The sequence below is a fragment of the Eptatretus burgeri genome, chromosome 10 (assembly GCF_056783735.1).
Source record: "Eptatretus burgeri isolate ZD-2024b chromosome 10, Ebu_testis_v1, whole genome shotgun sequence".
In the NCBI taxonomy this organism is placed as follows: Eukaryota; Metazoa; Chordata; class Myxini; order Myxiniformes; family Myxinidae; genus Eptatretus; species Eptatretus burgeri.
Window position 1 is genome coordinate 2,115,991 of NC_140970.1, and position 27,629 is coordinate 2,143,619.

The 27,629-nt window shown below is 44.4% G+C and overlaps 1 protein-coding gene across 2 annotated transcripts in view; it reads right to left on the bottom strand.

Moving 5' to 3' along the window:
- Positions 1-27,629, bottom strand: part of FUNDC1 (FUN14 domain containing 1) — a 62,691-nt gene that overhangs the window by 25,689 nt on the left and 9,373 nt on the right. The window contains exons 2-3 of one of the 2 annotated variants that reach the window (XM_085896826.1): positions 16,633-16,789; positions 15,237-15,312 (exon numbers count right to left, since the gene is read on the bottom strand). In XM_085896826.1, coding sequence (XP_085752952.1) covers positions 15,237-15,312; positions 16,633-16,789 — 233 coding nt within the window. Of the gene's footprint in view, positions 1-15,236; positions 15,313-16,632; positions 16,790-21,609; positions 27,324-27,629 lie in introns of those variants that run through there. The other variant, XM_085896825.1, reaches the window with a different exon arrangement.

Consider the following 27,629-nt stretch of genomic DNA (forward strand, 5'->3'; position numbering starts at 1 on the left):
GGACGAATTTGACCGATGCCGCGCAACTGATCCCAATTTTGAATTCTGGACGAATTACATCAAAATGGTCAGCACACTTTTGGAATTCATCCGTGCGAATAGAGAGGGAGATTGGCAGGCGCACCAAAAATCGTTCACACAGATGTTATCGTGGCTATGTGCGTATGACCACACAAATTATGTGAGATGGGGACTGGTGTATCTCTCCGACATGAAAATGTTGGAGAATACAGCGCCTGATGTATGCAGTGCATTTCTCGCCAGGAACTTTGTGGTACAACGCAGCAAATGTCCGTTCAGCTCTGTGCCAGTCGATCAAGCTACAGAATGGATCAACCGCATGTGTAAGATATCGAATGGCATCATCTGAATCACCAGGAATGATACTGCAAGGGATCGATTCTGCTTGACGTGGTGTGAGCGCTCCGAAATTGCCCTAGATTCCAAACGGCTCCTAAAACTGATCGATGACGAGATCGTAGAGGAGGCGATATCTACGAGAAAGGAGGCTATGCCTGGATGTCTAAGGCATGATGAAGGCAATGTTCAAAATCTGATGGACCAGTTTGAGCGATTCCGTATTTTCCAAGAAGCGGATACACTCCCACCGGCACAATCACCAGACCTGGTGGAGGAATCGCAGGAACCTACACTTGTATCTTTGACAACAAACGATCTCGCCACGATGGGAATACAAACTTCCCAGTTGTCAGCCTATGAGCGAGGTCTTCGAAGCTTACAAAGTTTTGTGGATGAGAGGCTGGTAACTCGAGAGATGGGTTTCTTCGATACGCTGTCGAGGATCAATTCCAAATCCTTTGATCATCTCTACAAAAGCACAGCTCTGACCTCAACAGCCGAGAAGAAATTCATCAAGGCAGACGCAAAACTCATATAGAGGTTGTTCAATGCAACCAGAGCTGGACGATGTGTCTATGTCCAGGATTCTTCAGCACGAACTTTCGTCGCTTCCATCGTCGCTAATCAAGAGAAACGGACAGATGAATCAGACAAACAAGGCTGATATGCTTCATATCCTGACAAAAGACGTGGATATCGAAACACCAGCGAATATTCCATCCCTGCAGGAGCCATCAGCTCTCATCATCGATGGTCACGCCATGATCCAAGCGATGGGGAAGCCGTCTCATTGTCGCACGTTTGCTGACCTTGGTCGTACATATCACGAGAGGATTGTAAAGCTATTTCACCAGTCATTCACTCGCATCGACATCGTCTTCGATCGGTACATCGGAACAGGGTCAATAAAATCGGCAACGAAATCAAAGCGTGGGCAGAAGCAACCAATCCGAAAAATCATTGATCGAGCAGACATACCACAGCCAGAGGTATGGGACAGATTCATAGCCATGGACCAGAACAAAGCTGACCTCGCTAAATTCGTCGCTGAGTACCTCATTTCGACCGATCGGAATTACCCACAGTCTTGCGAGCTGATTGTAGGGGAGGTTTTGCTGAACCAGAGATGGCGAAGTCAACTACACGTGGCCAAATTACTGATTTGGCCGCGAACCATGAAGAGGCCGATACGCGCATGGTCGCACATGCAGCACATACCATCAGGGAGAAATAGAAGAGAGTGGTCGTGGAGAGCAAGGATACAGACGTATTATTTCTCCTCATCCATTTCTTCGGTGATGCAAACGTTGATCTGTGGATGAAAAGTGGGACGAGCAAAAACGTGTCTACTACCAAATTGCACCAATTGTACAAAAGCTATCGCGTCCTGTCAGGAACAATCTGCTCGGATTTCATGCCTTTACCGGATGTGATGACGTCTTTGTTCTACAGATACAGGAAACGGAGCTGCTGGAAAATGTACGGAGAACAGCCGGAGCTACTGGCGAATATTGGGCGTGATGGATCCACTGACGAGGCTGAAAAGTTCCTGTGCCATTTGTTTGGAGTGGACAACGCTGATGATCTGCTCTCTGCCAAATCCCAGATGTTCGAAAAAGGTCTCCGGGATTTCGAAAAGCTACCGCCAACTTGCGACGCATTTGAGGTCCATCATATCAGGTCAAATCATCAGGCGAAAATCTGGTACCAGGCTGATAAACCTCGGATAGCGGTTGAAGCTCCAGAAGAGATGGGTGGCTGGAAGCTAACAGACTCTGGACTTGAGATCGTGTGGATGCGACTCCCCGCCATTCCAGCTTTTTGTACTGAACTAGTCACTTGTGCGTGTAAAAGCAAGTGTCGAACGAGTGCATGTAAGTGTAGCAAGTCTCGCCAGAACTGTATCGCAGCATGCGGGTGTGACGCTGTCAACTGCAATAATGACCACCACAGACTACAGCTATATGGGTGAGCAAATTATATTTCAAACATTCTCTTATGTGCCAACTCTCTTATACAACGTTTTGATCTCACATGAGTTCATCTTACGAGTTGAGAACTCACGTGAGAAGATTACATGCGTCCATCTTCAGAAATTCGAGAAAATGGCCATTTTACAATTGCAGCCTTTCATGTTTTCAAGTAAATCTCTAGTCTAAATTTATTGCTGAGATTAAAGGACAGTAGCCTAGGCGAATAATTCATACACAGGCAGAGAGATGTGGCAATGCTGAAACGAAATTCACTATAACCAAAAAATGAGTAATTTGGCATTTGACCTTGACCTTTGACCTCAAAGATCAAAGTTCGAGATGGCATGGGGAATATTCTGAAGCTTCACCCTATCATCTTGCTTTCGGACATGCAGAATCACTTTTAACAAGAAATGCCTACGGGACTAATTTTTAGACCCCGGAGATAGTAGACGGCCGGCCGTCTACTATGAATGACACAAAATTCATCGAAATAATAATAACCAGAAGAGGCCCTTCTTTTGATCCAAAATGCCAATTAAAAACTTCCCCCTCACCCTTTTCCCTCAACTCTCACCCCTCACTCCCCTTTTTTCATGGTTACCCCCCCCCTCACATCCACAAAACTGCCTCCTTCACCTGCCCTCTCTCTATCTCATCACTCCACCTCCTCCAATGTTCAACTTCCCTCTGCCCCCTCTCTTATTACTCCCTACTGTGCCTCATCCCATCACCACCGAGCCTTTTCTTTTCCTCATCCAGCCCCTCCCCTTGCTATTCTGCAATCCCCCATACTCCGTCAATATCTCTCCCTACCTCCTCGCGCCCTCCCTTGTCCTACCCTCCCCTGCACCAAAGCCTCCTCCCTCCCTCTTCCTTAACAGTGTGGATCTCAAACATCCAGGGCCTTGGCTCTAACTTGACAGATCTTGCCACACAGGTTGCCACTGACAAACCAGACATAATCTGTTGAACAGAAACTTTCCTCCTTCAAGATGTCTCTGACTCCAGAGTATCTCTCCCTGGTAACTCCCTCCTCCAGTATGACAGACCTGAGCCTCGTTCTGGTGGAGGAGTTGCTTTCTTCATCAAACACTATTCCTCACTCTCCATGCACTGCCCTCACTCCCCCACACCCCAGGATTATCTCGTTACGGCTTCCCCTCCAGTCCCACCTCATGTTTATATGTGTGTTATACCCTTCACCAAACAGTGATGACTACATTTACACCTCACTCTCTGATAACATGGACCAACTTCTATCCTCTCATCCCAACAATCTCTTCCTCAGATGTGATGACTTCAATTGCCATCATGCCAGTTGGCTGGGTGTGGGGACCTCCATCACCTGCCATGGCACTTCAGCAAAAGACCTCTGCCACTCATTGGGACTGACACCAATCTGTCAACTTCTTGACCCGGATCTCAGCCAACGGTACTCCATCTCTTCTGGATCTGATTTTGACCAATTTCCCTGAAAATATCTGCTGTTCCTCCTCTGCTCCAATCAGTTCATCTGATCCCATGCTTGTGAAAGTAGACATCTCTCTGGCTGTGATTAGAGAACCACTTCAGTGCTGTCGAGTCTGGAATTTCACTCAGGCCGACTGGCAGGGACTTCAAGCAGCCATCAAACTTCCAGACTGGTCTCCCATCACTACTTCCTCTAACATAAACTCATTCTGGGAATTCTTTCAAAGAAACTTGCTCTCTCTCTCATGCACAGATTTATCCCCTCTCGACTTCAGTTGTCAAACCCTTCCTCCCACCCATGGTACACTGAAGCTTGTGGTGAGGCAGTTGCCCTGAAACAACTTGCCTTCGCCTCACGGAAGGCAAATCCAACTGAAAGCAATCTCAGTTCCTTCCAATAAGCTTGGAACAAGTGTGTATCTACCCTCAGGAGAGCCAGAAAACAACATCTTTCTAATTTCAAATCTGAACTCTCAAACCTGTCTCCCTCCTCCAAATCCTGGTGGCATCTAATTTAGTCTGTCTGGTGTATGTTCCCCCTCCATCTTCTCCCTTACCTCAAATGGCCGCACAGCTGACAATGCACGTGAAGAGGCTGAATGCCTAAACTCCGTGTTTGCTACTAAATCTTGGCGCAAGCCCATCGCTTTCTGTACCCACCTTACCCAGTCACCCCCACCTGTTCCTGGACTCTGTGTCCATTTTCCTGACAAGGTGGAGATTTTGCTTTCAAACCTCAAATCAGATTTTGCAACTGCTCAGACGGCATTAGCCCACGTGTCCTAAAAATCTGCTCTGCTGCTCTTGCTCGCCCTCTCTCTGTTCTATTCACCCTCTCATTTGCTGAAGATCATCTGCAATCTGCTTGGATATCAGCAAACATGATGGCTTTGCATAAAAAGGTACAAAAACAGATCCCTGCAACTACAGACCAATGAGCCTTCTCACAATCATCAGCAAGGTTATGGAATCCATCATCACTTCTGACATTAAATCCATCCTCTTCTCCAATGGCCTGATTTTTGATCATCAATTTGTGTCAGGTCAAACCAGATTATATCTGTGGCTTACTACAGGCACCATGTAAACCTGCACTAACCCGTTTCATGGTCGGGTTGTCGGCGACTAAACCGTCTCCCCCACCAGGTTTTCTGGTGAAGAGGGTGTTTGGATATGGACACCCAGCAGGATTAAAAACAAAACCTGTCAAAGGGTGGAGGAGCTCCTTGTGAGCCAACGGCCATCCATTTCTAGTGCCCAACTGTGCCTGTGGATGTCCTCCTGCAGTTGGGTTACTTTTTATGAGGAGGTTGGTGGCAGGATTTGCACTCCGGCCACTGTAAAACCCTTCACTCCGCAAAATATACTAAAAACGCAAAGAAAACTGAAAATTCACTCTGTGGGAGCACCTCCTGTGTCGCTGCCCATTGCAGGGCAGCTCAATGGATGACAGGATTGGAGCAAAGCCATTAGGACCCCCACTTTTTGATGATAGGAGGAAAACAACAGGGTAACCTTCCTGGGTTGGACTGCGGTAGCGTTTGTCAGGGTGGTGCTGAGGTGCGTCCACCAGATGGCGGTCTCCTTGGGTTAACCTGAGGCAGTCCCTTCAGGTGGGTGCATCGAATGTCCGATCCCGAAGAGAGGATGATCACTTGTCTCTGTTATCATCTGAGCTCAAGTGTTTGAACATAGGTATGGCAGCATACTCTGGGGTTCAGACCTGATAGTGGCGAGATCACGGCAGGTGCTTACACCCACTATTGGTCTGGTTGTTCTGATGGTTACCATGCCCAAAGAGTTGCTGTCGCTGTGTCCAATAAGCTGACTGCAATGAAAATTGAGGCAACACCGGTCAACGAGCTTATGAGACAAAGGATTCATCACTCCTTGGGCGTCGTTTCGCTGGTCTCTGTTATTGCTCCGACTGAGGTGAGTAATCTCATCGTGGAAGACGCATTCTATGCCTGATCAGTGCACCAGGCGAGATACTCTTCGCGTGTTGGCGGATTTCAATGCATCGACTGGAACTGATAGGGATGGTTATCTGAGATGTGTTGGTCCCCATGGGTCTGGAACTGTGAACCAGAATAGCACTAAGTTCCTTGACTTTGCAAGAAGTGATGGACTTCAGGTGGCTGGTTCATGCTTTCAGCACCCACAGGCTCATTGCTGGACTTATACTCCAACGCTGGTGGTGTGGCAAAGGAGATTGACAATGTCCTCGTTGATGGTCGCTGGAGGATGATCCAGAACTGCAGGGTCTACCGAAGTGCTCAGTTCCTCAATACCGAGCACAGCCTTGTTGTCGCTACTCTGAAGTTGTAGCTTAAATCTAGGAGAATGGTCCCATCCCAGCCTCAGCTGGATGTTAGCAAGCTGAAGGATGAGAGGGTAGCTGAGAAGTTTCTGAACAGGCAAAGTTGGGATTTTGAGGATCTTGGTGCTTTGGGGAATCCTGAAGAGTTGTGGAGTTCCTTCAAGACCACCATCCTTGATGTTGCCAGTGGATATCTTGGAACTCACCAAAGGGCAAAGAAGAATTTTGTCTCTCAAGGCACAATGGATACAATTGACCAGAGTTGCAGGGACAGGCTTATTGGCAAAGCTGAGCTGTTTAGGGAGCTGAGGTGTAAAAAGGTACATGCGTTGAGGGTGGACAAGGAGGCCTATGTGCGAGGAATCTGTGAGGGGGTAGAGCATCACCTGTGGTTAAGTGATTCATTTCCTGCTTCAAGGGGAATTTGCGCATTGCATTCCTCCAAGCCCATCCCTCAGTGTACTGCAGTTGGAGTGGAGGATAGTGGGCTCTTGACAGAGAAGTCCGAAGTAAAGGGCCACTGATCCGGTTACTATGAGTGGCTGTACCAGGCTGATCCACCAGCTGTTGCGTTGGCTGTCAAGGGTATTATCCCGATTGCTGACCCTCCAATCAACTGTGATCCACCTTCTTTTGTGGAAACACAAACGAAGGTGGTGAACCGGTTGAAATGAGGTAAAGCTACTGGGATCTGTGGCATCCATGCTCAACTTCTCAATGCTGGTGGAAATGCTGTACTCGTACCATTGCATGCAGTTCTGTGTTCTCACTGGAACATAGGCATCATCCCAACTGACTGGAAGAGGGGCCTTGCTGTCCCTCTCTGGAAAGGGAAGGGTGACCACCAGGACTGCAACAACTACCGAGGGGTGATGCTGCTCTCAGTGCCAGGCAAGGTCTTTGCTCAGATAATTCTTGAGAGGGTTCACCACCATCTCCTTGAGCAGTCAGGCTTTACATGAAATAGGTCAACAATTGACCGTATTCTTGCTCTTCGGGTCCTCACCAAACGCAGACGAGAGTTTCGGCAGGGGCAGCTTGCAGCCTATGTTGATCTCTGCGAAGTGTTTGATTCAGTGAATCGGGATGCCCTCTGGTGGGTTATTGGTCTTCGTGGGGTGCCACCAAAACTGATTAATCTGATGTCTGAACTATACTCCAGTACTGAGAGTGCTGTGAGATGTGGTGATACCATATCTGACTCATTTCCATTTGTTGCTGGAGTTTGTCATGGGTGTGTGCTGCCCACCACACTTTTCAGCGCTTGTATGGACTGGATTATGGGGAGGATGTCGCAGAGATCAAGCTGTGGTACATTGTTTGGGAGTGTCAAGATCTCTGACCTTGATTTCGCAGATGATGCAGTCATCTTTGCGGAGACTCTGGATATCCTTTTGGGGGCCCTCGATGTGCTGAATGAGAAGTCGGAGCCACTGGGATTACGGGTTTCCTGGGACAAAACTAAGATCCAGGCTTACAATGACATCTTGGATGTTGCCATCTTGTCTGTACCTGTTTGTGGTGAGGATGTTGAGGTCATGGAGTGATTCACTCAGCTTGGCAGTGATATTCATGTCTCTGCTGGCTGTGAGCCAGAGGTCAACAGATGTCTAGGTTTGGCCTGGGGAGTCATGGATTCACTGGTCATGGGGTGTGGTGCTGTTGGTACTTGTGCAGGAGGACGAAAGCCTGAGTCTTCAGGTCCTTGGTGCTTCCAGTTTTGCTCTACGGATGTGAAACTTGGACTCTGACCAGGGATCTGAGACGGAGACTTAATTGCTTTGGTACCAGGTCTCTTCGGAGAATCCTTGGCTATCGCTGGTCAGACTGTGTCCAACGAGCAGTTGCTGAGAGAGAATCAAATGAGATTTGTTAGTTGCATCGTCCATAAGCATCAGCTGTGGCTGTGTGGACATGGGGCTCGTTTTCCTGACACTGATCCTGCTCACCAGATTCTCCAAGCGAGGGAGCGTGGTGAGTGGGGGAGGCCAAGGGGTCGACCATGTGCCTTGTGGTTGATCAGCATCTCAAGGAGATGAGGATAGATGAGGCATCTGCCTTGGGGATGGCCAGATGTAGGCCCCTGGAGTACCTGTGGAAAGTGGATGCAGCGACGCGCTGCTCCGGTGCATGCTCCCATTCCTGACCTGGTCTGAATCCAAATTCAGACCAGGTCACTCAACCAAGACTTTCTGCTCCTACTTTCCCATGTGGGGGAAAATTTTATATTAATGTATTTTAAATTGTAACAAATGGAGTTTCAGAAATGTAACTTTTATGCTGCAAGTTGAATTGGCTGTCATTTCTGCCCAAAAGACTTTTGCCCTAAATGATAAGAAATGTGTTGTTCTGGAGCAGAGTGACCGAGCTGATAAATGAACCTTTGCTTAGAAATGTACGAAGTGGCTTTTCGTCTAAAGGACACGTCTACAGTCTGGGTGAATATCCCCCAACCTCTCTCTCATGAAAGTATAAAATGCTTTGAAATGTAAAATTGTTTTAAGTGCAAGCACGTGAGGAAGTATAGTATCTCAGTGGCTTGTACTCCTTGGAACTGACCAAGTACCAAGTTAGAATAAACCTCTCTGATGTAATGTAGAAGTGAATTGAATCGGGTTGGTCTAACTGTTAACTAAAGTAAGAATAAATGAAATAGAACCAAATAAAATTGCAATCAATGGGGATTCTTAAGTTCATTGTACAAGGGTGAGAAGTGTATGGTGTATAATTAGAAAATAAATTGTTTCACAAGGAAGGACTTGTGTGGACATCAGTTTTATCAGTGTCGATAGGGTTTTTGTAGGATTTTATAATCAAATCGGACAAACATTAAACTCTGTCTGAAGTAAAATAGGATTCCACAATCGGCGAGTTAGAATCCTTCAGGAGGACAACGATCACAACAAGGTGGGTTTAAAAAAATCCACGTCACCCAACAATGGATGAAGGTGCTCAATGCCAGACATGAGATCAGAGCCATCTCCCTGGATATATGGAACGCTTTTGATACCGTCTGGCACCCCACTCTGCTCACCAAACTCTCTTTCTTTGGTAGCCAAGGCAATCTCCGTTCATGGCTCACAGACTTCCTCTCCTGTTGTAGCCAACATGTAGCCCTAAATGGAGTTCTCTCATCCCCTCTTCCTGTCCAGGCTGGAGTTCCTCAAGGCAGTGTTCTGGGCCCTGTACTTTTTCTGGTTTTCATCATGATCTTTCTGACTCTTAAAAATCCTCTTTATCTCTTTGTTGATGACTCCACTCTCTACCGTACATCTGTCATCCCTCAGATTGGCAGCAGCAGCCTCTTCACTCTTTGCAGATCTGGATAAAAATCACAAGCTGTTGCAACATTTGGAACATGTCTTTCAATCCAGACAAATCTCTCACTCTCACTTTCTCTGAAAGGACCGTCTGGAACCCCCCCACCCTCCCACCAAACCCTCCTCCCCCATGTACTTTCTCTTCTCAACAATCCTATTGATGAAGTCCTTTCTTTCAAGCTTTTGGGCCTCACCATCTGCCATGATCTTTCTTGGGAGAGCCACATTTCCAAGCTGGCCTCCAAAGCCAGTCTCTGACTAGGCATCTTCCGTCATGCAAAGTCCTTCCTTGGCACACCTGAGCTCTTGACCACATACAAAGCTTTCATCTGGAGCCTGATGGAGTACTGCACTCCCCTACGGGTTAGTACTCCTGCCTCTCACCTTTCTCAGCTTCATGCTGTGGAAACCAAGGCATTTAGGATCATTGGTATCTCCCATGATGAGGCTGAGTGAGTGTTCTCTCACTCTCACACCTCAGGCATGTCGGTGGTCTTTCTATCTTCGACAGTCGCCTCTCAGGCCTCTCACCCCCCCCACCCCCCACTCTGTCTGTGATCTGTCCCCCCATATTTCCACAGGGCGATCAAGGTCTGCCAGCAACCCCCTTCTGATAAAACTACCAAAATCAACACTCACTGCTCACCTTCATTCTTTCATTCCCCTTTTTTCCCCACCTTTGGAACAATCTGCCACACTCTCTTCAATCCCACTCTCCCCTCCAGGTCTTCAAAACAGCTGTTCACCACCATCTCTTATCTTTCCCCATTCACAAGAATGATCTATTCTTCCCCTGTTAATCCACCCCAAACCCACCTCCTTCAAATTCCCTGCTTTCCTTCCTGAAAGTCCCTGCAGTGTCCATCTTTTTTACCGTGTACCCCGCCCCCATCCCTCTCCCTTCCACAGATCTCATAACGTCTCTGTTCCCCACCGTTTTGTGCTTCCCTCTCCCACCCATCTTGCTCATGTTCTGTATCCTCTCTTATACGAGCCTTGACGTTGTACATTACATAAATAAACAAATAAATGGAAAGCCCAAAGACAAGCAGATATATATTGATGTTCTTCTTTCGGCTGCTCCCGTTAGGGGTCGCTACAGCGGATCATCCGTTATGATCCGCATACTGATTTGGCACAGGTTTTATGCCGGATGCCCTTCCTGACGCAACCCTGGTCGCCTCTTATGACACAGGGATAAGGATTGGGTTTCGCCATGAATCCGGGCTGCCCTACACCCTCTCATAGGGCATCCCAGTGCAGAGCACCCGTCCTCAAGCAATCCTCCAACCCAAGCCTCCGAGTAGCCGGATTACAGGCGCACGCCACTACGCCTGGTATATAATATATATATATATATATATATATATATATATATATATATATATATATATATATATATATATATATATATATATATATATATATATTGTTGCGGATTCGCGCCCGCCGGCGTGCGAACGGCCACGTAACTCGAATCGCGGCACGTCGCCCACCGGACGGACAATCCCGTCGTGACCCTCTCGGACTAACGCCGGGAACTAGTCACGGGTGGGCCTTTAGGCCTCACCACGATCGTGCCAATGGGCCCCCCGCGTGGGATAGGGTTGCTCGCCAAATTCGACCTACCTAAGTACCCACACGGAGGGTAGACCGGGCGATCGCACATCGCCGCAGGTCGACTTCGGACACGGGCCACTTTAAGCGACCCGTTCCGTACTATCGGGATAACCGAGCGGTGTTATCGTCAACCTGGACGGTTCGATTAATTATCGGGCGTTTTAGCCCACGACCAACCCTTTACGTGAAGTAAGATAGAGATTCAATTAGAGAAAAGACGAAGCGAAACGGGAGAAACAGTTCAACATAGAGCACATTTATTTCGCGATGGCACACGGATAGCACACATATACAATTATACACCAAAAGTAAATGTAAAAGAAGAAGAAACACACAATAATGCACAAAAAGCAAATGTAAAAGCAAAACACAATGCAGATAAACCACCGACTACCGAGCACACGGCAACACTTATACAGTTTTACTTCACAGACGGCGCCGACAACACATATACTCAAAGCAAAAGAAAAAGGGACCACCCTCCACAATGAGGGGGGCAGACGGGCCTGGGGCCGAGACCGCGTCGAGCCTACCCGTCTGGTGATGAGCCGCAAAATGGCGGTGGCGCCCCGACTCCGCGGGCCTCGCGGACAGTGTCTGGAATGGGGTGGGAACGGGGCCCCCCTTCTCGCACTATCTCAGCGCGGGGGGGGGAAACAGGAGGGGGTTGTTGATGCTCGGGGGGGATGAGGATATCTCGCTGGTTCGGGTCCCGCGACGAGCGTCTCCACCGCGACCTCGGTCGCGTTATCGGCCTCCCCTCTCCGCAGCTCCCCGACTCTGACACGAGTGCCCCCTCGACTGCCTTCGCCGCCGCCACCTCTCCAACTCTCCCACTCTCCACAGCTCCGTCCAACTGCTTTCTCAGACTCTTCTCTTGACTGACTCTTCCCAACTCAACTCTCCTGCCGGCGAGCGAACGCGGCCCTTTATAGCCCCCGGGCCTCGCTCCTTCACCTTCGACCCTTTACCTCTGGCTGGCTCCCCATTGGACAGAGGAAAAGTGGGCGTGAATGCTTTTTGATCCATGAATCTGCATATAGCGATATTACTCCGACGCACCTGGAGGCGGGGCCAAATCGCCCCATGCTCGCTGATAGGACGGAACAGAAGTGGGCGTGAGTCGTTTTTGATCCGATTTCTTCGGAAAGGCTGGTGTTTCTGCACCCGCTGCTCGGTGCGCGCCCTGCACGAGTCCAGTATCGGTGCCCACAAGCGGCGCGGGAATGACGGTGATGCGATGGTTGCGAGGGCGAGTTGTGACGGTAAAGGTCGTGGCTGTTGTTGTGAAGCGGCGTTGCGGTTGGTGGTTGTTGTGTGATGGCTTTTGAGACGTGGTTGGTGGTGGTTGTGATGGTAGTAATGGCGGCTGGTCCAAAATAAAGATAGTAAAAGAAAAACGGCTATCTAGAGGGGTCGCAGCCCGAATGAATGACATTTATTCCCTCTAAACAACGGGTTTGGACTAACTACACATATACTTACAGAGATATCTCACCTAAGGGACCTGAATGGTGGTTTGCGAATTTCGTCAACCACAACAATATATATATATATATATATATATATATATATATATATATATATATATATATATATATATATATATATATATTTTGTTACGGATCTGGAAACCATTTGCATTCAACATACAGATGTCCCAAAAGTCAGTTATGTTGTTAAGTATGTGTGTCATCAGATCCCCTTCCTTTTGTCTAGTGGGAGAATCAAAGGCGTGCGTTGCGATTTTTTACTTCGGTTATTACATCTAACAACCATCCCATCTGCATGACCCCTTGGCCCATTACAATCCAGGGTACCATCGCGCTTGCAGCACTCGGTTCGCGGGCCACAGCACACCTTTGCCTGAGACGGATTCCCGAGGATGTTCGAGGCAGTTTCACCACCACGACCTTTCTTGAACACGCACGGAGGGGAGGGTCGGCTTTCTCCAAACAAGTCCGAAACCCCACCCCGGAAAGGTATGCCGTGGGACCCTGTCCAATCAAAGGTGGACAGCAAGGTGTGTTCACCAAGGCCCCTCCCCGCTGAGGGAGGTCCATAAATTCCCGAGCACTCTCAGAGTTTTGGTGGGTTTTTGCTGTCACTAAAGGGTTTTTTGCTGTTACGAGGGGATTACGAAGGCCGTTACGAAGGGGTGGTAACAGTGGTTGTTATGGGGGCTATCACGAGGGTTGAGCAGAAGGTCGTCGAGGTGGCAAACGTGTCTCTGCTGGCCATCTACAAGGAAGGAAAGAGCGACCCCGACCCCCCTCCGTGGACCCCGGCCATTCACCAGACGAGCTCCGCCACGATCCTCGAGTCCCACACGTGCGACTGGGGACCAAACCAGTGACCATTGTCAGGTGCCGCAGCACGGAGTACCCCCTTTCTCGACAGCCAAGTACCCATCTGAACTCTGACCCCAGCTTGTCTCTCTCCTCGGCTGCGAGGGTCCAATAAAGAACTCTGAGTTTCTTTTCATTTGTGTGGGTGTCTGCGTGTGGGTCTGTCTGGTAAGTAGAACTGAATAAGTGTTTTTTGGAACATTGTAAATACCGCTTGCATATTCGCGTTAAGTCTTGCCTTTGTCTTTTACTGCAAATAAAACTTGTTAGAAATGTCCCCAGTTCGTTTCCATCCTTTCTTGAATTGGTCCAGCATGGTTCGGATCCGAGTTTAGGCGGGGTTTTATCCCCGATAATCCGTTCATCCCAGCCGGCACGGCTTTGGCAGTTTCCGCTCGGCTGCACTCGAACCGGAGTTGGTAGTCGGAAGTTGGAACTCTACCGCAGTCGGTAGAGTGACCCAGTTCGAGCAAGACGTGCCGAGGGCGTGGTTTCCCCGGTAGTCGAAATCACGTAGTTAATTAGGTAAATTGGTTTTAGACAAAAAGACCCTACGCTACGCGGTTGAAATATTGGCGACCACAGTCGGTTCAGAGACCTGCCGCATCACAGAATTATCCGGAGCGACGGCCAACAATTCCGGGGAGTCTGGGGGAGACGACATAACCTCCCCCACCAAGTGGTCATTCTCGCCACCGATCCCCGGCCAAGAACAATATATACATATATATATACATATATATATATATATATACATATACATATACATATACACATATACACATATATATATATATATATATATATATATACACATATATATATATATATATATATATATATATATATATATATATATATATATATATATATATATATATATATATATATATATATATATATATATATATATATATATATATATATATATATATATATATATATATATATATATATATATATATATATATATATATATATATATATATATATCCTGGTGTTGGCGCAGTGGTTAGGGCAGCGGCTTGGGATCCAAAAGGTCCTGAGTTCAAGCCCCGTTGGGCCACTGAATTAATACACCAGGGGGTTGACTCAGCCTGTCATCCTTCCGAGGTCGGCGAAATGAGTACCAGTATACTGGGCCGGTGTATACCCCGGTTAAAATAGGTGTACCATATCCCTGTGTCGTAAGAAGCGACCAGGGTTGCGTCAGGAAGGGCATCCGGCGTAAAACATGTGCCAAATCACTATGCGGATCATACGGATGATCCGCTGTGGCGACCCCTAACGGGAGCAGCCGAAAGAAGAAGATATATATATATATATATATATATATATATATATATATATATATATATATATATATATATATATATATATATATATATATATATATATATATATATATTACATACATATATATATTACATACATATACATATACATATATAAAACAAAAACACACACACACCTCATGGAAAAGCTATAACAAGGGAACAGATCAGGATACAAAATAACGGAGATGGCCAAGGGACAAGATAAACAGAGAAGGACAAGTTATGCGGTTAAGGATGAGTGGTCATGGATAACACAGGGGGTGGATAAATAAAGATACAGAAGCAATTTATTATTATTATTATTATTAGAAGTTCACCATTATTGTGCTGGAATACAGTACTTGTTAAACTCAGGCCTAACTGAAACTTCGGAGCCTAAATCCCATAACGGATAAACAAACACCAAAAATGGGCAATACACGTCACAGTGCACTTTCAAGTCCAAACAAATCACAATAATACGACATCATCCAAGCAAGAGTTACCTGCAGCAATAGAAATCCTCCCCCCACAGCTGTAGCTGCAAGCTTGCCAACCTTCTGGCACACAAAGCCTGCACACCTGCACAAGGACAATTGTTCTAACATACCAAATAATGGATGTACCATCACTTGAAGACAATTACCGGTAAGTGATACACACACAGTACAAAGCATTTTCGGAATGCACATGAATAACTTCAAACTGATAATCATTCAGATTTAAAGAGGACCTTTTCTGTGCCGAGAACATTACCAAAGTATCAATTGCTCATGAAGCACATCTACTTCTATGGGGAAAAATAAAAGTATGCAATTCTCCAGAAGATAACAAGAAGAACATGACAGTATTACATCAAATCAGGTACCCTAAGGATAATATATAGCTACCTCCATGTCTCATCTTCAGTGTCCATGATATCCTGAGAAATTAGCTGAAGTTGCATTATCCGCCTCATGGTACATTTCTTTTTTTTCAAACAAGTTATTTGAAGTGGATAATTCAACAGTGATCAGAATATATATATATATATATATATATATATATATATATATATATATATATATATATATATATATATATATATATATATATATATATATATATATATATATATATATATGATGGTCCACTGATGGTGGACGGAGGTTACTGTTTTCACCCCTGTCTGTTTGTTTGTTTGTTTGTTTGTGAACAGTATTACGGAAAAACTCCTGGACGGATTTTGACGAAACTTGGTGGGGGGATTAGGTATGGTCCAAGGATCATGCCATTAGATTTTGGACTTGGTCCAAAGTCCAATATGGCCGCTACGGCGGCCATTTTGAAAAAAATATTTGAATTTTTGTTTTTGCATTTCTACATGTTTTAAGTGATTTCCAACCGAAAATAAATAAATAAATTTGATAGAGAAAAAAAAAAATTTTGCAACTTTTTTCTCTAAGAAATTTCGATTTTATTTGAAAAATATTTGAATTTTTTTTTTTTGCATTTCTACATGTTTTAAGTGATTTCCAACCCCCCCCCCAAAAAAAAAATTGTTAGAGAAAAAAAAAAGTTTTGCAACTTTTTAAAAAAAAAATTTCGATTTTTTTTTTGGGCATTTCTACATGCGCGTCGATCTAGTTTAGTTTATTCAATTATAGTTCAGTCGAGTGATCCGTTTTGACCTACAATGAATAGGATATCAGGTTCACTTAAGTGACCCAGCAGTATTGGCGGCGGAGGTTTTGCACTCTACCGAGTGCTCCCCCTCTAGTTAGTTTATGTGTTAGGTAGACTTTTGCCCCTTTGTCTGGGGGTTTGAGGGAGGAAATGCATTGTGAGGAGTCTGTGTATTCCAAGTGTAATGTCTCCCCATTTTCCGCTTTTAATCTCCTCAATCCACCAATAATCTCTTACCATCCGCTCGCCCCTCCAATGGCAATCTGTGTGGGAACCGAGTAACGATCAGCAATCGGCCCAGATCCAGCACCAAAAACACGGCCGATCCAGCCTGGGCGGCGTGTGTAACCCACCATGTCCTGCAGCTCCACCGGTTCGTCAGTCTCAGTCGAGCCTGGTGAATAATTCAACTCATATGATCAAAATAATAATAAAAACAGAAAATTGAGCATTTATCATAATAAATCACAATTTGCTGGTTCAAAGTCTTGAACATCAGAGCAGGATTTGCTCATAAACTGAGTTTAAATGACAACATTATTTCTACGGTCTATTCCGCGTGCAGCATCATTCCGACTCTGCTCTCCATAATTTCAAGAGGGGTTGTACATTGAGCAACAGAGGTTCACCAAAGAGCTCGAGAAAAAAATTAAGTGAGAAGAGTAGCAAACCAGGTTAAGTTATGTGTTGTTCATCATAAATGTGAGAAGAGTCGAAAATCAAATAATGCGAGGCCTTTCGTGTCAAGGTTAAATGCAGTTTAGGGCAATTATGGCCAAAACAATTTTGATTGGCTTTATAAGTGACAATGTTTCCACCAAATCTTTGAAAAACGAATGGCTTGCTCAGTAATTCCCACTGCTCAGGGAACAATGTCATGATTTCACCTTCATGCTACAAAATTAATGTATAACTAGGTGTTAATTGCCATCACATTTCATGGAATGAGTTTTCCTCCAAAGAACAAATATGAATGAAACCAGCAAATCAACCTTTCAACAAAGAAGTCAAGAGATTGAACATTTCAGGAAAGTGAGAAAGTCTTAGTTAACATATTACAGAAGGTCAATCAAAATGTTCCAACAATTATCTTGGATTGTTCTCTGTAACCTAACCGAAACCAACCCTCATATTTGCAGGTTACCATGTTTCCTCTCCTGTCCTCTTTTCCTGTTTGTCCATTTTTACCCTGAGCTGGCACTTTGCTCTTCCATGAGTCTTGATCTTTAATAGAAAATAACTGCACTTTTTGTGTTCCGAGTCGAGGCTCGTGGAGGAGCCAGAACACATAATGGACCAGGATATAACAGAATGAAAAGACTCGTGGAAGAAGGAGAGAGGGCAAGGGGGAGGAAGCACACCAACAGCAAAGAGGAGAAACAAAAAAAGTGGGACATGGAGAAGTTATAGAGCAAAGGGAAGACGAAACATCAGCATTGAGGTTTTGTTCACAGACAAAAAGCAATTGGGAATATTTTTTAATTTATTAATAAATAGAAAAAGAATACAAGTTATCATTTAAAAAAAAAAAGGATGCAGGAACAAAGGGGGTGGGGGTGGGGGGACCTGCTAACCTGAAAAGCCAGAATGAGATGGGTTTGGGGAGTGTTAATGAGGGAAGAAAAGATCATAGTTCTGGATTGAGGGGGGAGGGGTAACTTAAGATGGTGGTGAACAGCTGTTTTGAAGCCCTGGTGAAAAGAATAAGATTGAGCAGACTGAGAAAGTTGGTTTCACAGTGTATGAAAATAAATAAATAAGAGGAACGAATGAATGGAGGTGAGCAATGAGTCTGAATTTTGGGAGTTTCACCAGAAAAGGGTGACTAACAAACCACATGTACCCTGCAGAAAAATGGGGGTTGGGGTAAGGGTTGGGGTAAGGGGTGGGGAGGACAGAGCACGGAAAGGGTAAAGGGCGCAAGACCAATTATAAAGATTGCAGACCCTCACCAGGACTTGTTTAGTGTAGTGTTTGTGTAGTGTTTTTTGTGTGGTGTTTGTGTACTGGTGTGATACGTATAAGGCATAATTAGAACTAAGAGACATAATTAGAACTGTGACTTTATAACTGCTGACAATGATGAGCGGGTACCAAGACATCCCACTTTGATTGGACACCTGACCCTGACCCATGACGCTTTTTTTTATTATTATTCAATTCAGAATGGGATGAAAATAAATTAAATTAAAATAAAATGGAAAATCAAATAGGTACAGTCCTGCATTTGAGTAATCAGAAGGAACCCAAACAAGCAAAAAGCAAAGATGAAGTCATCAGCTGGAACCTCAATAGGATTCGCATTTCTGCTGCTGCAACTCTACCCTCAAACCCATCCAGGCATAGCCAAGTGAGCCTTATTAAAAATAATAATAATAAAAGAACCCAGATCAAAATCATAATATAATGGGTGTAAGCTTGGAACTTCAAACACACTTTTCTCTGAACATATTCTGTTCATACTTACAAAATCTTTACATTATGTGTTCCATGTATTTATGCAGGTGATAGCAGATTCAAAAAATCGAATATATAAAATTTTCAAAGAGGGAATCAATGACGTCACAATCAACAGCGTCCGACGGCCAGGTCCCAGACGACCTTCTTTACTTAACTAAGTCCATGAGTTCAGGAAGTTTGTTCAACTCAGCATTTACGACTTTTATCCTGCCATGTTGTTAATCTGTTGATGAAGGTAATATAGAAACTATGAATATGTCAAATCGTTTGTGTTACTCATCCGGCACTATGTGTCAAGGCTAAAAATCTAAAGCGACCGGTCTCAAACGCTACCATGAGCACCCAGACACGCCACCAATATGAACTGAGCTGTTGAATGCGGTGCAAAACATCCAAAGAAACTACCGTAACAGAGTATTGTGATCCGTCCTGTCCCCCATACCCATCATACTGTAGATGGGTGTCTGCTAGTATTAAAGGTCCCATGTAATTCAAAAGTTTCTGGTTATTTATATATTAACTTGACCTTCCGAGTGAAGAAATCACCCATGTTTCTTTTTTTAATTTTAAAATCAACAATGGGATAATTAGACCAATATTTTGAACATTTGTAGTGTTTTTCACAACTTGCTCTGCCGCACCCCTCAAAAAAGTGGAGTTCAGCGAACCGCAGGTCACGTGACCGTTGACGTCATCTCCAGAACGCGACTCGCTCAGAGTCGATTGACGAGACGTCGCGCGCCATATAAAGTACGTACAAATGCATTGTGCACACGCGTTTGCTATCTCACTGATCGTCTTGATTCCTGCGATTGTTTCACGAAAGTTTTTCAGAGTTTTAGCCTTACTTTCGAAAATGCCTGCAAGATGTATTGTAGCAGGATGCAGCAATACAACCAAAGACTGTGTAAGCCTTCATGTATTCCCAAAAGATGAGAATCTTCGGAGAATATGGACATCTAAAGTGAAGCCGAGGAGGGGAAACTGGAAAGGCCCCAGCGACACGAGCATCTTTTGCAGCACCCACTTCGAAGACAGTGACTTTGATCACGGGCTCTATTCGCTGTTCAGTTTGAAGAAGTTGAGGAGGTTGAAACCTGATGCAGTACCCATCATCAAAAGCAATGTCGTCCGATAAATCCGTAGTCTGTCCGGCTAGTCCGATAAATCTGACGTGCTGAAGCTTTCTTTTATTATTCTCTTTTCTTCATTATTTTCTATTGGTGCTACATGACCACAGTAAGAATAAAATAAATAAAAATGCAACAGAACGTCAAATTTTTCAGACTACTCAAGACAATTGTGTCACAAGGTGTGTTCTGCACACAAGTTTTCATCGTATCTGGACAGCAAGATTGCTTCGTTTTATTCGCGGAGAGATACGGCTGATGACATGGGCTGGCCTTGCTTGCGATTCATTTGCCGCGGAGCAACATGCCCGCTGCGCTGCACTGGTCACGTCACCTCACTAAAATATTTCTGATATCGAGCAGTATGCAAGTAGAATCTATATATTAATACTGAAGGACAAATTTTGTGCTCCTCCTAACGGTCGCGTCACGTTTTTCTCGGTACTGTGACCTGGACTGAAAGAAACTTCGTACCTGTAAGAGTGCATCGCGCATCATGGCAATAGTCAACTTTAAACTCTGAAGCAGAATAAATACTTTTCGTTTTACATTAGTTTAAATGGCGACGTGTGACGTCATCGCTGAGAGGTGTCAGGACGTCATGACATCATCGGTCATTCGCTGACGTCATTACGTCTGTCTTCCTCAGACCGTTACCGCTGAGAGGTGTAATTCCACTCCTCGAAAATAGCGTCTGCAATGTAAAACCCTCTTCTGCACATGCTGACTACCTCGGAATGTGAATTTGACACAAAAAAATGCAAGAAACATTGTATCTATATATTAATACTGAAGGACCAATTTTGTGCTCCTCCTCGCGGTCGCATCACGTTTTTCTCGGGAATGTGACCTGGACTGAAAGAAACTTCATACCTGTGAGTGCATCGCACATAGTGGCAATAGTCAACTTTCAACTCTGAAGCAGAATAAACACTTTTTGTTGAGACGGGGGGGAAAGGAGTGAAGAGGCGGGGGCGGAGGATGAAGAGACGGGGGCAGGGAGTGAAGAGGCGGGGGGGGGGCAAGTTAGCAAATTTTTGGGCGGGGGTAAACAAATTGAAAGCTGGAGACGGGGGGAATGGGGTGGGGGATGAGTGGGCGGGGGCTGGGGTGAATTAGGCGGGGTTGAGTGTGAGGGGGTGGATAGGGGGCGGGGGCAAGTGGGGCGGGGAATCAAGAGACCGGGGCGGGGAGTGAAGGGGCGGGGGCGGCGCCAGGGTATTTCAATTTTTGGGCTGGGGTAAGCAAATTGAAGGTATGGGTGGGAGGTGGGGGGGAATGGGGCAGGGGCGGGGGATGAGTAGGCGGGGCAAGCACGCCCTGTCCAGTCCATGTCCCTCGAGTGTGGGTGAGCTGGTGAGGGTGGTTGAATATTATTGAATATTGAATGTTCTGGAGATGACATCATGTGGGTTACGCGTCGTTCTGTAGATTTCGGCAGAATTTTTAGGGGCGTTCCCAAAGATGTTTGTTTTTTAAATTTTACATTTTACAGAACGAGTATTGTGAAAAAAACATTGTCAGATCCGAAATCACGATGAAAAACTCCTATAGGATATATATATATATATATATATATATATATATATATATATATATATATATATATATAAATATGCAATTTCAGTACTTTTGTGACATGGGACCTTTAAATAATTCTGGCTGCCAAGACCATGTGTCCAATCAAGTTGAAATATAAAACTTGTATGCCCCATCACCATTTGATCATAAATGTGAAGTTTCATTTTGATTGATGAAGCGGTTCCAGAGAAAACATTATTTAATATTTTTCTTAAATCCAATATGGCTCCCAAACCGGGAGGGGTAGCCAATATGGCTACCAAAAAAAAAAAAACCCCCAAAAAACAATATGGCTGCCGAATCACACTACCACAATGACTTTTATCCCGAGATGACCTTCAAAACTTTTCATACTGATCGGATATAGCGTTCTACATATATGCAATTACGACGTCATAACGAAGGCACCGATGATGTCATTAAAAAAATCATACTTATTCCCCATGAGTACTTACTTTGTGCCAAGTATCAATTTTTTCATTAGTGCAGCTTCAGAGATAGAGGTCGAATTTTTTTTCGGTTTGTCCAACATGGCTACCATAGCACATGACCTATGACATCATAATTATCACTAAAACATTCTACATGAGTAGTCACACCAATGGTGAAAATGTCTCAATCAGACAAGCAGTTCTGGGTGTGCGCTGGCTTTCAAAAGGAATTAGCCACTGTGGCTAATCCAGGTTTAGAATGATTAGCCACAGGAGAAAGGAAATAGCCACATATTTTATTCAAAAGTTTTTTTTTTAGCAATATGAAATAATCAGTTAATTTTAAGGCGGATGGGTGAGTTTGATGGGTGAGGTTGGTTGGATGAGTGAGTTGGATTGTTCAGATTGGTTGGATGAGTGAGATTGGTTGAATGAACGACCATCAGGGGAGGTGGTGATTGTGAGGGATGGTGGTGTGTGTGTGTGTGTGTGTGTGTGTGTGTGTGTGTGTGTGTGTGTGTGTGTGTGTGTGTGTGTGTGTGTGTGTGTGTGTGTGTGTGTGTGTGTGTGTGTGTGTGTGTGTGTCTTTTGTAGGTGGTAGTGGGGGATGGGGGTGGTTGTGGACCAGGATTGGACCAACCTCATGCCAAACTCACTCATCCAACCAATCTCACATCAAACTCACTCATCCAACCAATCTCACACATCAAACACACTTCCATCCAACCAATGTCACACATCAAACACACTTCCAACCAATGTCACACATCAAACTCACTCATACAACCAATCTCACCCATCAACTTCACTCATCCAACCAACCAAAGTCACCCATCAAACTCACTCATCCAAACTCGTCCTACTACAGGTACTACTACTGATTGTGTCAAAACTCACCTGGCAACCACTGACCCAACGAAGCATGTAGCGCGGCGTAGCGCTGAATCATTCCGGAAAAAAAAAAATTTTTCAAAAAAATGAAAATAAAATTTTGAGACAGAATCATGGGAATCATGCGTAATTTCGGTCGATTTTTTTTTTACTCGAAACTAGTTTAAAACTACTAAAGTTAGTATATATAAGCTTGTACGAAATCATGGGTGATTCCCGTAATCAAAACATACAAAATGGCGGCCGTCTCAACGAAGGTTGGATTCTGTGCTAAAATCACCCAAAATTCGTCTAAAGCTGGTAAAAAAAATCACTAAAACATGGATTAGCCACAGTGGCTAATGGGTGGTTTAAAATATTAGCCACAGGTAAGGGGGATTCGCCCTGTGGCGACGTGGCGAGCGGCAGCGCTCACCCACCAGTTGTGGAGAAACACATTAAAGTATTGTGCGGACAAACAAACAAACAAACAAAAAAATGAAAAATCGTGCTTAGCACGACACTTGGCAAATTAGTTGACCTTTCCGTGTGGTGGTCCAAGCTGTAATGTCATGGAATGTGTGGTGTTTATTTGTTTGTACATTAATAAAATGACGCGACGTCACAAATAACAATTATCAGGCGCGCGATGTCATGGTAACGGCAGCAGATTGAAAATTTTCACAACTCATTTAAAGCCACCATGTGACATTCAACAACTTATCATCGGTGCTTGTTGCCTTCATTCTGATCGTAGAAAATATTTGAAAATACCTAGGAACATTGCTTTTCAACCAGCTTTACGATCCCGTTATCAGGTTTGAAATATGTTGTAAAACAAAAATATGTATTTTATGTCTGTTTTTCATGTTTTTGGTGACCCTGACCTTGACCTTGGGTCAATTTCGATCAAACTTTGTACATATGTTAATACCACATGCATAAATAGACAGTATAAGTTTCAATATAATAAGTGCAAAACTGTTTGAGAAATAGCCATGTGTAATTCACAAAATTACCCATTGCTTTATAATGGGAAATAATATAAAGTGTTGAAGAATCCAGATCCTGATCTTGAACATCACCAAAAGTCACATATCTTTTAGCACTGTGGATTTCTATCAGCTGTTAAAATTTCATCCAAATCGGTTAAGAATTGTGACCTGTAGAACGAATAGAATTTTTTTTAAATCACGCCAATAGCTAAAAACTTTGACGTCATACGCTTGCGAAAACTGTGCATAATTTGTACTAACATGCATTTTAAAACATTTAGGTATTCCATTGAAGTTTGTCTTGGCATCAACAGGAAGTCGCTACGACTTCCAGTCACTGAGTTATGTCCAAAAATGTGTTTTCACGTTGTGTGACGTCACGTCGCGAAGTTTAGTCCGATTAAGACGGGGTTTGGACGCGGACCGTCTCAAGTGGATTGCCTATCAGGTGTAAAATTTTAAGAACCACTGGTCCAGCTGTTTGGGCTGTAGATGACCGGACAAACAAACAAACCAACAAACGGAACAGACCAACATACTTGACAAAATCGAGGATTTCGCCAAGTAACAAGCCGGTAGGCGACGTGGGTGGTCGCTATATAATTGCATACTAGTCATACAGATTTGACGGATCGGGCTGAAAATTTTTGACAAAGAGGTTGATTATAGTGCGCACAAAAGCGAGGAAGCTGATTTTTGATTTTCGAAAAATATATATATAAATATTTTTCGGATTTTTTCAAAAATTTCAAAGTCCCGTTGCTCAGCAACGGTGGCGTCCATTGCAACGGTGCTCAAAAGCATACAACTAGATCCTGGTATGAACCTACTAGTCAAGTTTCATCAAAATCGGTTGACTCCTCTGACCTCCAGAGCTGTCCATTACATACATACAAACAGACAGATGGAAAACCTGAAAATAACTGTAGTCGAGCAACCACCCAATGAAAAATCACTCAGAGTGACAACTTGGCAAAACAGCACAAAGTAGAACGGCACTCGGTAGAGTGCATACCTCTGCCAGTGATGGGCTGGATCTGAAACAAAATCCAATCCACTTGTTCTTGTCACCTATTCAACTCATCCACCTTGTTTTGTCATAACTCATCCACAACTTCTTGAGAAATAGTGAAATATTTAGTTTTTGGCCCTATCTATCAATTTTAAAAATTAGGCCCTGTGTTGATCTTTTAACTTTGAAATTAATTGGTAGTTGAATCCAGTGACCTGACATGAAAATCCTTTTCAAATTTCAAGTCAATAGGATGAAAATTGAGGATTTTAGAAAATTTAGCCCAAATTTGCTTTTAAGCCTATTTTGACCTTTTGGCCTACGTTTACCTCAAAATTAGTAGGTGTTTGAATTCAGCGACCTGACATGAAAATGCTTTTCAAATTTCAAGTCAATCGGATGAAAATTGAGGATTTCAGAAAATTTGGCCTATGTTGACCTTTTAGCCTATGTTGACCTCAAAATTAATGTGGTTGAGTTCAGTGACCTCATATGCAAATGCCCAATTTGGCCTTTTGGCCTATGTTGATGTCAAAATTAATAGGTGTTTGAATTCAACGACCTGATGTGCAAATGATCTTCAAATTTCAAGTCGATCAGTTGAAAATTGACAATTTTAGAAACAGTTAAAAAAATTTTTGCCTATTTTGGGTTGACCTTATGGCCAATGTTGACCTATTGGCTTATGGGTGGTTGAATGTAATGGGTGGTAACCTCAAATGTAATGGGTGGTTGAATTCACTGACCTGATATGCAAATCCTGTTAAACTTTCAAGTAAATCGAATGAAATTTGAGGATTTTAGAAAATTAGGCTCAAATTGACCTATTCGCCTATGTAGACATTTTTGGTCAACGGAATTTTCTGAAATTTCAAGGCGGGACCATCGCAGGGTCAACGACATTAATCTCTGAAAAATTTGGAATGATCAGTTGAACTGTTTGGGCTGGAGGTGAGCAGACAGACAAACAAACACACAAACACACACACAAACGGAGGCGATCAACATACTTGTCAAAAAAAAAATTTTTTTTGACAACTAACAAACCCAAATGCAATACCCTCTCCTTTGGCGAAGGTAATAAGGAGCTGGTTGAAGACAGACCACTGACCTGTCTACAATGTAAAAGCAATAGGCCAAGAGACACAGCTTCTTCATGGCAGATACCACTGATTTTTAAAGCAATGGCTTCCATGGCATAAAGCTGAGCATGATGCGAGACAGTTGTGCCAGCCCAAGGGGAAGAACAATACTACATCAAGTTGCAGGTGAACGCCTTACGAGGTCCATCTAAAAAGTAACAGGACTGACTTCACAGAAATTTTATTCCAAAAAATATTTTGAAATCACAGCTTGTCCCCTTCAAAATAGTTTTCCTCCAGTCTCACAAACTTGTCCATCCTCTTCTTCCACGCTTCGATGCACCCCCGGAAGGCTTCTTCTGGAATCCTCCGGAGCTCCGTCGTCACGGCCATTTTGATGGCCTCCACATGAGGAAATCAGGTCCCCTTGATTTCCCCCTTGAGCTTGGGGAATAGGAAAAAAATCACAAGGGGAAAAGTCTGGCGAATACGGGGGTTGCTCCAGAGTTGGCAAGTTCCTCTCCGCCAGAAACTGTAAGCTGTCGGATGCTCAGGGCACTGTGAGCAGGGGCGTTGTCATGGTGGAGCAACCAGGCGTTGTTCTCCCACAGATCCCTCCTCTTGTCCCGGACTGATCTCATGAGGTGTCGGAGGATCTCCTTGTACAGGTATTGATTCACTGTTTGACCCTGTGGTGGAAACTCAAAGTGGACGATGTCCTTAATGTCAAAAAACGCGATGAGCATCACCTTGACCTTCGACTTCGACATCTTTGCTTTCTTTGGTCTTGGTGATTCCGGACTTTTCCACTGACGACTCTGCCGTTTGGTCTCGGGATCGTATTCGAATATCCATGATTCATCGCCAGGAATGACTCTCCCAAGCAGGTCTGGATCGTCCACGAGGCGCTCGATAATGTCTTGAGAGACAGTGACTCTTTGCTGTTTCTGGTCCTCGGACAACAGCTTGGGGACTATCTTTGCGCACACCTTGCGCATTTCATGATTTTCAGTGATGATGCTCGAGACAGTGTCCTTGTTGATGGAAATTTCCTCAGCAAACATTCGCACCATGAGTCGATGCTCTGCACGCACTATCTGCTTCAAACGCTCGATGTTGTCCGCCGTTCTGCTCGTTGAAGGTCTTCCAGACCGTGGATCGTCTTCAACCTCCTCCAGTCCCTCTTTGAACGTCTTGTACCATTCAAATGCACGTGTACGTGACATCGTTTCTTCCCCGTAGACTTGCTGCAGTATTGCGAAGGATTCGGAAGGTGTTTTGCCAAGCTTGGCAAGAAACTTCAGATTGGCTCTCTGCTCACGACTCATAGCGCGACAACTCAGACTAGACAACGTGTAAAGCACGACCTGTAAAAAAAAAAAAAAAAAAATCACACAATGAGCGCAGTCAACCATCACCAATCATATATATTGCTGGAATGTTGTGAAAGACTGTGTCGCAACCCGTTCATTCAAGTTGTGTAAGTGGAGCACACTGCAAGCTCAGTCCCGATACTTTTTAGACGGACCTCATATAAATAGATAAAAGACGGACCACAAAAGCAATGGGGGCGTGGCAAAGCCGTGATTGGGTTAAATTTTTATTTTGTGAGTTCCCACTTTCTCGTACAGTATTCCTGGTATATTAATCGAAAATAGGTTTATATATATATA